This window comes from Colias croceus, chromosome 17 (genome assembly GCF_905220415.1).
Source record: "Colias croceus chromosome 17, ilColCroc2.1".
Lineage (NCBI taxonomy): Eukaryota > Metazoa > Arthropoda > Insecta > Lepidoptera > Pieridae > Colias > Colias croceus.
Window position 1 is genome coordinate 1252262 of NC_059553.1, and position 13055 is coordinate 1265316.

At 36.6% G+C, this 13055-nt stretch overlaps 1 protein-coding gene across 4 annotated transcripts; it reads left to right on the forward strand.

The window, feature by feature from the left end:
- The first annotated feature begins 2323 nt into the window (after positions 1-2323).
- On the forward strand, positions 2324-12416 carry LOC123699236 (iroquois-class homeodomain protein IRX-5-like). 4 transcript variants are annotated; one of them, XM_045646142.1, is made up of 8 exons: positions 2324-2691; positions 6776-6894; positions 7359-7514; positions 8524-8691; positions 9203-9423; positions 9958-10111; positions 11250-11375; positions 11852-12416. In XM_045646142.1, exons 1-7 carry the CDS (start codon positions 2544-2546, stop codon positions 11370-11372), a joined length of 1089 nt encoding a protein of 362 aa, XP_045502098.1. In that variant the 5' UTR covers positions 2324-2543; the 3' UTR covers positions 11373-11375; positions 11852-12416. The 4 variants fall into 4 exon arrangements, with proteins under 4 accessions (XP_045502098.1, XP_045502100.1, XP_045502099.1 ...); XM_045646144.1 differs by having other exon boundaries at positions 9203-9357; XM_045646143.1 differs by having other exon boundaries at positions 9209-9423.
- The last annotated feature ends 639 nt before the right edge of the window (positions 12417-13055 follow it).

A 13055-nucleotide genomic window follows, 5' to 3' on the forward strand; every position in this document is an offset into this window, starting at 1 on the left:
TCTAAGTACTTTTTAACCGACTTCAAAAAAAGGCAAATATCAATTCGGCCGGTATGTTTTTTTTTTATGTAGGTATGTACACCGATTACTCCGAAGTTTCTGAACCGATTTACGTGATTCTTTTTTTGTTCGATGCGGTGTTTGATGTGTCGAATTGGTCCCATAAAAATTTTATTCGGATAGGCCCAGTAGTTTTTATTTTATGAGCATTTTTGTCTGTATTTGTAAATGTTGCAAGTGCAAGTTTGAAGTCGGTTGTTATAAATTAGAACAAAATCCTATTAAATATGTTGATATTTTTTATTTTTTGATTTAAATCTCTTTAAAATAATGATATGGATATTGATCCATATCATTATTTTAAAGAGATAAAGTTTCTAACTTTGTAACTACAAAGATTCTAGAAAGTTATAAGTACAATTATTTAGAAGACAGAGAGCAAATTTTTGTTTTTTATTTTTTTCTGGGGCATTAATAACACTGCAAATCAATATGCGCGAAGCCGGGAAAGCAGGTAGTAAATTAATAATATACAAAGTTGAGTCCGATATCCGATATCGGATCGGTTATTGCATGGTTATTGTGAAAACGCTCTCGACTTCTGAGTCGAGAGCGTTTTCAGTTTTGCGTGTTTTAGTTTTTTTTTTTGTAACTCGGTTTTTGTACATAACTAATATGATATATTATAATATCATAGGGGTTGACTTTAGAAACTTGCGGCACGAATTTCGGCGTGATTTTAATTTTTTTCGATCGATAATAATGCCCCGTAACATACATTAACGGCTTTTCGTGCGGAAACGTGTAATTACAGAGAAATCTTAATTTTAATTTTTGAGGTTATGTTCAAAATTGTTTGAGTTACATTGACAAAACTACCTACAAGAATTGTGTTTGAAAGAGATAACAAATGTCAAAATGTACATTAAAAACCATAGTTCCTTCATAGTTCATTCAAAAGCATGTTGCTGAGGGACAACAATTCATATGGATTATTGGCGAGTAGTATATGATTGGGGCAACATGGGTTTGTTCATAAAAAAGTTAATCACTCAGATCCAGACAACCCATTTGTTGCCCCTGATGGGACTCATACTCGAAGAATTGAGTCCCAGTGGCGTGTTGTAAAGAGATTTTTTAAAAAAAGAACTATAACCACCCAAGCTTCGATGATATTATTAAAGAATATAATATGTGGAGACGCTGATTGGAAAAAAATAAAATTGATCCATTCAATGCCCTTGTAAATTGTATCAAACATGTATAATTATTAAAAAAATGTTTTTTTTATTGTATGTATATTGCACACAAATTGTTAGTAACAGAACCGAATCTGTCCACCCCGATTCCACGTGGTACTTGTCTGTCATACACTAGAGTGTATTTAAAAAGTCGGAGGCGCGGAGGAGCGTGGCGCCCGCGTGTGCTGAGGAGTAGGCAGAGTCAAGCGAGCCGGAGTGGCTGTGGCTGAGGCTGGTCGCCAAAGGCGACCAAAAAGCCGAAGCTACGAAGGCGAGTGAAGACTCCTGCCTGCAACGAGGTACACGGGGGCAAGCGCCACGTTCTGCAGCGCCGGAGCAGTCAAGAAAGCCCACAATCTTCAATATATATCTAACTACATTTCACTACAAAGTAGTTAAAACAAAGTCGCTTTTTCTGTCCCTATTTCCCTATGTCCCTTTGTATGCTTAAATCTTTAAAACTACGCAACGGATTTTGATGCGGTTTTTTTTAATAGATAGAGTGATTCAAGAGGAAGGTTTTAGTATATAATTTATTAGGTTTTAGACAAAGCGGGCGAAGCCGCGGGCGGTAAGCTACTATATATATAAACTCAAAAAAAATTAAAAAAAAAATAGAAGGGGGGGTTTCCGCACCCCCCCACTTCACAGGGGGTCTCCCCTTACCTCCCCCCTCCCTTTCCCTCCCCTCCCCCCCCCTTAATTCGTGCCGCAAATTACTAAAGAAATACCTATCATAGAATTAAATTAACTATGTTACAAGTTTCAACTGGTTTTAGAGTTTAGACGATATAGGTATTATTAACTTATACTTATACCAAAGATCAGATACGATCCAATTCATTAACTTATCAAATTCAAAAAATTTAGACGAGTCAAGTAATTCTCAAGAGAATACTAGATGGCAGTAGTATACATAATGCATTGTTAATTTTAATGTTTGGCTGTTTGACATTTTAAATAATAATAATTGCCAAGCCCACGCTTTGTTTTGACAAGCGCCGCTGTACTGTCATCATAGCGTTGTCTGTGCAAGCGAGATAGAGCTACAATTATTAATGTGTGTGAAAGAGATAGTTGTGCGGCGGCGCCGTAGCGTGCTTCCCGCCGTCCCCCAAAACGGCCGTCCGTCAGTGAATACAGTCGCGCTTTAGTTCGATTTGCTGTTCCATATTAGTCCGTTCTATTTTATTAGTGTTAATGACATTTATAATAGCAATTTTGTTTGAATAAGTGATGTTTGATCGTTGTATTTATGTGATTATGTGCACAAACATTTTCTTTCCAATGGAATAATAGAAGATGTTACCACCTACGGCCGGTATAGCACTAGAGCAACACCACCGGCCCGCTATGACGTACCAGCAACGACGCGACCTTAGAGAAATAACGAGAGACATTATCAGAGAAGCCCGCGTTTCAAACAGACAGCAGTCAATGTCGCCTGGAGGTAAGAAAGCCGGTCTTAAAACGACGCCACGTTTCCGCCATGCATGTCAGCTTGACATACGTCAAGGTGACATCAATACAAAAACAACTATTTAATTTAATCCTTGTTATATTACGTAAAAATCTATTTTTCGATAGTTTTTGGGTGACTGTGCATGGTTTCAGCTAAAAACTAGGTCTGTTACGTCACCTAGGTGTTCGATCTCACTAAAGTAAAATGGCGCCAATGCGCCACATTGCTCTGTAACTGTGGCTCGTTACGCTGTCTGATAACCGAGATCCGTGTTAAAAGTGCTGCAAAGACCATTTAACTTAATTTCATTTTGCGGGAGTTACATTTATTAAAGTTAATTGAGACGAGAGAACTTTTAAGGAAGTGTAATTTGGCACGTGCACGAGTTATTTTTAGGCTTGTACGTGTCGTCAAGGAAAGCTAATCGATAATGGGTATGTGACCATTTTATACGATTCTTTGAATGGGCAATATGTTTGTGACAGATTTTTGATTATTTTGTTTGTTTACAATTCGTTATTGGAATCTTGATGACTTTTAAAATGTCGTAATGACAGAAAATTGACAGCGGTCATGGAGACAAAATAATGGCGGGGTCGTATTTAATCGCCGTCGCGGGTTTGGTGTAAGTTTAATCACGCGCTCCGCTAGGGGGCGCGGCCGGCTTGTTGATGTTTGATAACAAGTTACCCCGTAAAGATTTGCATTTCAGGGTCCATTGAACTTTTAATTCCAGTTTTCAATACATACTATATTTGTTTGTTAATCCATATATTTATTTTTGCATAATGTTTCCATATAATTAATTAACTGTGCTCCGCGTGGCTCCTCTCTTGTTGGTGTGTGCTGATATATAGCCTTCCTCGATGAATGGGCTATCTAACACTGAAATTTTTTTTCATATCGGATTTTGATTAGCATGTTCAAACAAACAAACGAACTCTTCAGCTTTATAATATTAGTATAGATTATTGGTATTCTAATTGTTATTTGATACTAATTAAAAACTTCATAGTGATTGTTCAATTCACAAAATTCATGATCTATGTTTTTTTTAATTTACACATATTAAAACTTTCCTTTTTTTAAAACATATTGTTCATCTCATTTATTGTATATATTTATACAATTAAAGAGTGAATATACTTAATCATATTAATTAACCCACACCTCAAAAAAAGCTACAAGGATTTGTGAAGGGATTGTTAATCATGAAAATATATATTTATAAGTATGTAGGTAGATATTACCTATACATATCGCACAAACATACATCTTACAAAATCCTATGAGTAATTTTACGAAATTTGTATATAATTACTTATTAGGATTATTTTCAAGAAAGTTGTACTACTTAGCTTTTATTGTCTTTAATATTATATTATTTAGAATTAATATGATATTAGACTAGTAATCTATACTTATATTATAAAGCTGAAGAGTTTGTTTGGACGCGCTAATCTCAGGAACAGGTCTGATTTGAAAAAGTCTTTCGGTGTTAGATAGTCCATTTATCGAAGAAGGCTATATATAATCACGCTAAGACCAACAGGAGTGGAGCACTGCGGGTAAAACCGCAGGGCACAGCTAGTCATAGATAAAGGTTTAAATACATCCTCCTATTTATCTTAGAAATGTTTCATCTTCTTCTTTTATTTTTAGTTTTAAATACATAGTTATAATTCCATACATCATCAATCTATTTTTTCAAATAGATTTTTAACATTTATTAATGGTATAATCAGTAATATTGTCTGGCTTATGTTTAAATTGTTTTGAGATTTTTTTAATTATCTCCAAAAAGTCAACAGCACTGCATAACTTGAAAAGATAAAGTTATCATTGCTTAAAATTAGGTGACTGATAAGAAAATTTATTAGATGTTTAAAGACACAAAATATACTTGCATTTTTGTTACATAACTTCTGATTGTCTTATCTATGTTGCCGTAAGATTGTAAAAACCGTTAGATTATTATCTAATTCACTAAATTTCTAGTGAAGTCCCATGTCCCCTTGTGGGGTAAGGGGAAGGTGCATACACATATTATGTTACACTGATTGATTTTTTTTTAGGGATAAGTAGGTGATCAACCTTCTTTGTCCTACCAGACCGAGACATTTTTTTTTTTCGTCTCCACCGAGAATCAAACCCAAGACACCTCAGTGCTACGCTCACGCGTCAACCACTGTACCAAGGAGGCAGTCACTAGATTGCTAAGTGTTGAATAAACGTTGCTTGCATAGGCTTTTCCTGAACTAAAAGAAAACAAATTAGGTTGTCACTTAGTGGAGATATTTCCTAATGATAAAAATTATAACTATGACTTCTACTAACAGTCAGGTAGATTTTTGTTTAAGATCAAAACAGATAAAGTAAGTAAATCAATTTAAATAAAATTAATTTATTACACAATATATCTAGCAATACTACCATTTACTACTTCTTTTTTATCAAACAAAAGTAACTACTGCCCATTTATCCTTTGACCAAAACGTAAAATCATATCAATTCTATTAAATCGTCCATAGAACGTCGAAGCAGGCGATGCGGCGAATATACATACGCCTAATGTCACTCGCTCAAAATAGTTTGTGTTCAAATTAATTAGCCCATTGTACTTGCGCGACCGTCGCGAGTGTCAGAGGGCAATGTTTATGCAATGGAAGTCAGCTAAACGAATTTGAATAAAGTTTCACATTTATTTTCGAGAAATGCGTGACTACGTGTAATGATTACATTGTCATTTACACGCATTTCCCCCTTGTAATAAATCAACTGCAGGCATAGCATGTCTCCTGAATTAAAATAGAAGGAACATGTTTTTTTTTACATCAAAGAGGGGGACTCATTGATCAAACTATTCAGTTTGTAGTCCAAAAATAACACAACATGCGTGTTATTTTGCTAATTTTCATTTTCGTTCGGAAATATTATGATTTAAAATATACTACTTATATCATTACCATGTATTTCACCAAACAATATTTAAAACAAACCTATATTCGCAACTTATAAACGAACATCCTCATTAAAAAAATTCTAAGAACATGTAGGTACCTAATTATTTATTACTTAGCTTCAGCTAACAGCTTCGATCGTATCACCGTATAGGTCATACTGATGTGGTAGGTATTTAAGATTAAGTTTTATCTTCGTGCCAAATTTCATCTAATTTCGATTAGCCGTTCTAGTGCAAATTTTGTCAAATACATACCTATGTATTTTATTTATTTATGCACTTAAACTTTCGCAATTTTCGTAACATACACCCATGGGTGTATACATATATGTTAAGTAGGATACCTATTCCTAACTTTTTTTTTCAAGTGGGGAAATCAGTCATCAATCATCAACTTATTTTGATGAAATTAGATCGAGATATATTTTTTCATAGATGTATCCTAAAAATATCTACCTATTTCTTGATGTCCTTGTCCATGTATTTCACCTTCAGATTGACACTAACTAAATTATATTCAAAGGACTCTGCATGTATGTATTGTGTCTGATATTCAAAATATTTATTTTACATGATGTTTACATCTCACGCGCCTTGTTGGTCACGGCTGTCGAGATACGGTGCATTGATTGACTAAGCACACATACCTACTACATACATAGGTCTTTACAAAACTTTTATATGATTGCTAACAACAGAATTACAATATACATATAGTTCATGCCTCAATGCAGTGCTTTTAAATGACTAAATTATGTTCAACGAATTCGAGAGACAATGTTCAGAGTTAGGTTAAATTAGGTTAAACATCATTAGTCCATAGTGACTTCCTTGAATGTAATCGATTCAGAACTTCTCGATTTCATATTATGCTAGGCAGTCATATAGTATTACAATGTTTTATAGGTACCTACAACGGCTTTAAAGCTATCTTATTACATTTAAGTCATTTTGTGATGACCTTAGTATATATAAAAATATATGGACGAAATTGTATTTATTTTTTAAATAGCAAATATTACATGTCTGCTGCACATGCGTTATATGAGATGTTCTTACATACATATTTTATGCAATAGAAAAGTAAATGAAATGCGTATATTGTTCCAGCGCGAGACCGTTTCCCCTCGACGTCGTCGACGGACGAGAATGAATCCGGCACTGATGGGGAATCAGACAGGAAGAGAATCACCATCTCCTATGGCGGCATGCCCACGTCGCAGCCTCCGGTAAGAGAATTCAAATTAGAAAATGTGTATAGGTACATTAAACTGGTAGAAATTAAAGATTTTTAACGGATTTTAAACGCGATTTATTCAGTTTATTATGTTCCCATAAATAAAATTACTAAATCGCGTTAAAATCGGTTAAAAATCTTTAATTTCTAAATGTATAATACTCGCGTAAAATCAAACACTAGAAAATACTATTAAACTGGTACTTTACTAAACGTTACTAAATTTGTATGTATGTAATATAATTTGTGTTGGTTAAATTTTATTTTCGTCTATAATTAATAATACATCCATTATTAGGGCCTACTCATAAATTTTCGGAATTGTATCCAATTCCGTTAGTAGTATGAAAGTTTTTAAAATATCTAATACAAATTAACAAATATTGTCTATCTTTATTACATGAGTTTCAATTTTGAGCAAGAAATTAAAATAAATTATTATTTTTTATTTTCCAGGGTCATCATGTCATCATTCGGAAGAGGCGTGGCAATCTTCCGAAGCATTCGGTGAAAATCCTGAAGAGGTGGTTGTATGAACATCGGTACAACGCGTACCCGAGCGATGCCGAGAAACTGACGCTCAGTCAGGAAGCTAACTTAACTGTGTTGCAAGTAAGTTATTCTATCACTACATAGTATAAAACAAAGTCGCTTTCTCTGTCCCTATGTCCATTTCTATGCTTAAATCTTTAAAACTACGCAACGGATTTTGATGCGGTTTTTTTTAATAGATAGAGTGATTCAAGAGGAAGGTCTTAGTATATAATTTATTAGGTTTTAGACAAAGCGGGCGAAGCCGCGGGCGGTAAGCTAGTTTGCAAATAAATACTAAAATATACATGTACATATTTAGACAGTCGTAAATTGTTAGCCAATAGATACATGATAAATTTTTATACAATTTATATAGCAAAGCGAATAGGTTGATTTTATAGAATCAATCAAAAGGATGAATGAACTTAAAATATTAAAAAGCAAATTATAATTATTAAAGCATTTATTTTTTCTTAGCTCATTTTCTAGCATGACAACATGATTTATTATATTACTAATATGTATTATAAATGTGAATCAGTGACTTATGAGAATGGATATAATATGTAAGTTTGTTCCTCTTTCACGTGAAAACCACTCAACAGATTTTGATGATACTTGGCAGTGATGTGGATTATGTATCAGACTGACACAAGTTATAGAAATATTTGCTTTTGTCTGCTGCTTTGTTATTAGCTGTGCTCCGCTCCTGTTGATCTTAGCGAGATGATATATAGCCTATAGCCTCGATGAAGGGGCTATCTAACACCGAAATCATTTTTCAAATCGGACCAATAGTTGGCGAGATTAGCGCTTTCAAACAAACTCTTCAGCTTTATGATATTAGTATAGATAACTGTTATTGAAGTGAAACTTCTTTATCGGGGTTGAAAAAAAATTTAGTGTAACATTTTTCCGTTACGCGCCATCTTTTTCTTATCCCTACCACGCGTGATTCGATGTATTTCTATAAAACTGCATATAGTAAATTATTTTTTGAAAAATAAGGTCATAAAGAAGTTACACGCCATTGAGCTAATATTTTTCCAATTATTCCGTGTTATTGTAACAATTTGACGTAAACCAGGTATGCAACTGGTTCATAAACGCGCGTCGTCGCATCCTGCCGGAGATGATCCGCCGCGAGGGGCACGACCCGCTGCACTACACGATATCGCGGCGCGGCCGCAAGCAGCTCAGCGGCGCCGGCTCCAGCTCGCTCGTGGTCACCTCCTGGGACGGCACCGAGATTGAGGTGGGTGTGGTTGAGGTCCGTTTGGAAATAGAATTGAAAGCGTTTTATTTGCCACCATTTAAAATATATATTTTATTATCTAACACAAAGAACAGAAAAAAATAGCAATAGTGGTAAAAAGGACTCCCCGCCAGCAAAGCAACCATTAACCCATTGAGCCCCGAGCGGCCCGATCTGACCACGACACAATAGAATTTCTATTTTGTCTGTGATTCCTGAGTTATTAATTAAAATGTATTGCTGTACTGATTTTCAGTTACGTATGTGATTTCTATAAAATTGTGGTAATAAAAGGTGATTTTTATAAAAGCAACATCTACTTTCAAAGGATAATAAACTTATTTTCAAGTTCATATATATAGCAAAAGAGACTTTTAGTTGTAACTTTTTACACATTAATTGTGTATTAACTACAAGTTATAACTTGCGAAAAGCGTCCCACAAATTGTATATTAATAAATATATTGCATGTGTTTTAAATGTTATTTATTAACGATATGTTGTGTTGCAGGGCGAGGGCGAGGGCGAGCGCGGGCGCGACCACGACTACGGCGACGGGCTGCTGGTGTACCGCAGCGACGGCGAGCTGGCCGACGGCGACGCGGGGGCGCCGGACGGCGAGCACGAGGAGTACTCGTCCGGCGCCGTCAGCGAGGAGGACGTCAAGTACGACCCCTCCGTGTGGCACTCCGTCATCCGCTACGCAGAGGACGTGCACCCGGCCGCGAGGGGGTAAGCAGCCGGCCGGGGGGGCGGGTAAGCGGCGCGGGGCAGGGGACTGGCGGCGAGCTGCTTGTGCCAGGGGACTGGCGGCGAGCTGCTTGTGCCAGGGGACTGATCAGCCATCTACAGTTTGCGAGCTGCTTGTCGTGTGCCAGGGGACTGAGCTGCAGTACGCTAGCTGCAAACAGTGCCACCCGACTGAGTTGGTAGAGACGGCGATTTGCTACGGTACAGGCCACGCTTGCGCTGTTCGAGTCTGCATTTTGGTAATATAACATGCTGATACAAAAGATGTACCCTGGTGTTATGAGGTATGTGTTGCTATAATAAATTATGGTCCGTGCTATTTCCATCACCTATAATTATTATCCAACATTTATGTATGTCATTAAATAAAACAGATTGGTTTTTCCGATTATTGTCATAAATTTTTAACTGTTAAAAATAATGTAGTGTGTCTTAGTGAAACACAAACGTATCGAACACGGATCAATTCATCAAAAATGTATACATTTGTGATCTAATTATGTTTTCCCCATACAGATCGGCGGCAGTGGTGACGGTGCGCACGATGGACGGCGAGCCGGTGGTAGCGGAGGGCGAAGCGAGCGAAGCGGGCGAGGGCTCGGCGGGCGGCTGGCACCCGCAGCTGGCGCACCTGCCGCAGCTGCCGCACCCGCTGCGGCGCCGTCTGCAGGTAAGAAAGGAAAAAAGAAAAAATGTTTATTTGGCAAATAGTGAGACACAATACAGTAAAAGCATAAAAAAAAGAATTACAAAAAAGAAATTAATAAACAATACAAAAACAAAAATAAAACAATGTTAGATAAAAGTGCCCCCGTATCGCCAAAAAGGATCGAGTTCAGCATGTGCCAGGCATATGCCTGGCGCTGGTTTTCGACAAAATCCCTATAAGACCCGATTCACGGATGTGAGACGACGAAATGATGATAATGGTACACACTTGAGCAGCAGCAGGCAGGAAGGTGGAATTCCTCCGTGGAAAAAGGAGGACCAGTCTACTCAACTGGCCGGGTAGAAGCCCTTCTGGCTAACATTGAGAGACACCACACAAAAAAATGTTTGTGTCTACTAGTGTACACACGTAAGAAGTGTAACTTCTTTATGACCTTATTTTTCAAAAAATAATTTACTATATGCTAATTTACAGAAATACGACGAATCACGCGTGGTAGGGATAAGAAAAAGATGGCGCGTAACGGAAAAATGTCACGCGTAACGAAAAAATGTTACACTAAATTTTTTTCCAACCCTGATAAAGAAGTTTCACTTCAAAAAAAACTCAACTGGTCAGATCTGGTCGTCAGAAAGTTGTATTTATAATCCGTAGCGAAAACATTTCGCTTTCGCGATTCAGACCGAGGTGTAGCTACATACACACTTATTTATCAGTAGTTTTCCGCCAGCGGCTTCGCTCACGAAGTCAAAGAAAAACCTGCATCGATCCCGCCTGTGAGATTTCCACTATAAAACCTGTCCCATGTCCTATAATAATATTGGTAGAAGTAACTTTTGATTTACCTAATATTTTTGTGGATAAATACTTGCCAATGAAGTTGTCACTATTTCCTGTCAGAACATGCTTAGCTGTCGAATACTATAAAATGCCGCTTTCCTTTGAATTGTGGTGCTTTTGTAAGAATCGTGCCTAGGGGCACAGACGTTGTTTATACTCGTTGTCTTGCTGTAATTTGTTATCAACTGTACATCAATTAGGCAGTTGTCTATAATCGCAGTACATTCTTATTACATTCAAACTAATATCGAATCGGGCCTCCCGTGTATAATTTCTAATAATATTGTGTTGTCGTCAGGTGGTCGGCACTCACGCGCCGGAGCCGATGGAGCGCGACAAGTTCAAGTGCCTGTACCTGCTCGTGGAGACCGCCGTCGCCGTGCGCCAGCGGGAGAAGGAGCACGACGAGCTGCCCGTCTAACGCGTGCGTACAGACAGACATATACGTTAATTACTTGCAATTGCATACCCGCCTACACAAAAAACTAATAATTTAATAATTTTTAAGTTATAATTTTTTTTATAACTAACAAGATGAGTCCTGGTTGCTTGAATAAGGGCTGATTTTTCAATCGTTGGTTAAAACTTATTCTTCGGATAACATATTAAACTAAGATTTCAAAAATGCATTGTAATTGTCCGTATTTGACAGTTTACAGGTGACATTTTAATATATATTATGTTCGTGTAATACTTTATTGGACGAATAAATTTTAACCAAGGATTGAAAAATCAACCCTTATTCAATAAAAATAATCTCAAACTGGCGACCGACTAAAAGTAAATTTAAATCGAAATGCATTCAAAAAAAATGCATGAAACTTTCATCAGATAGCAACAACGAACAACAATAGAAAATTCTAGAGCAATTAAAATAATTTTGTATTATTTCTCTTACAGATACATCGGAAGGATTGCGCATTACCCACTGCGTTATAGTGATTCACGTCCATACAATTAAATTTTGTAGTGTCTTACATCGGCTACACTTCGATAAACGGTGCCTAGACTGTCATGCGGCATGACATGCAAACTGTCATGCGACATAACATGCAAACTGTCGTGCGACATAACATGCAAACTGTCATGCGACATGACAAGCAAACTGTCAAGTGACATGACATGCAGACTGTCATGCGGCATGACAAGCAAACTGTCATACGACATGACATGCTAACTGTCATGCGACATGACATGCTAACTGTCAAGCGACATGACATACCGATAGTTATGCAGTATGACATGCAAGCTGTCATTGAGCTTGACATGCCTACTGTCAAACATAAACGTCAAAACTGTATTTAATTGACGTTTTTGGTGGAATTTTAACATGCATGCACATTGCACATGCGGCATGACTGTCTGTGGGCCATATGAGTTGTATACATTTGTATGACAATTATAAAGCATTGAATGTTGATATATTCAATTTCTATATTAAACGGAATATTTGGTCGGGAAATAATTTCTTAATAATTTTTTTAACTAAGTAACTACATATTTCTGATATAAAAATCTATCATTAATTTAAACGCTTGTTAACATGTGCGTGACAATCACGTTAACGATTAGACGAATTTGGATAGCGTTTCATCTACAGAGAGATCACTATTCATTTATATGTTGAAACATGATCAAAAACATGTACGGGGATTTTTTTTGCAATGGATGATTTATTGACTCATAAATTAAAAAATAATCAATCCGGAGGTATGTTAGAACAAACATTCAATACAGAATATGATAGATTATTCGCAGATGCTTCCATGTTTGATAAAAATGTGTTCTTATAAATTACTTCAACTATTTCTATAAAATAACATTGACTACATATTATATTGTATAACATCGAAAACGTCAGCTGTTGCCCGCAGCTTTGCTTGCGTGGAAAAGATAAATTTTCATGGTATAAGTTTTCACCCCCTATTTTACCCCTTTAGGGGATGAATTTTCTAAAATCCTTTCTTAGGGGACGCCTACGTCATGACATCTATCTGCATGCCAAATTTCAGCCCGATACGTCCAGTGGTTTGGGCTGTGCGTTGATAGATCACTGTATCAGTCACCTTTGAGTTTTATATATATAGATTTGCACAACAAAATA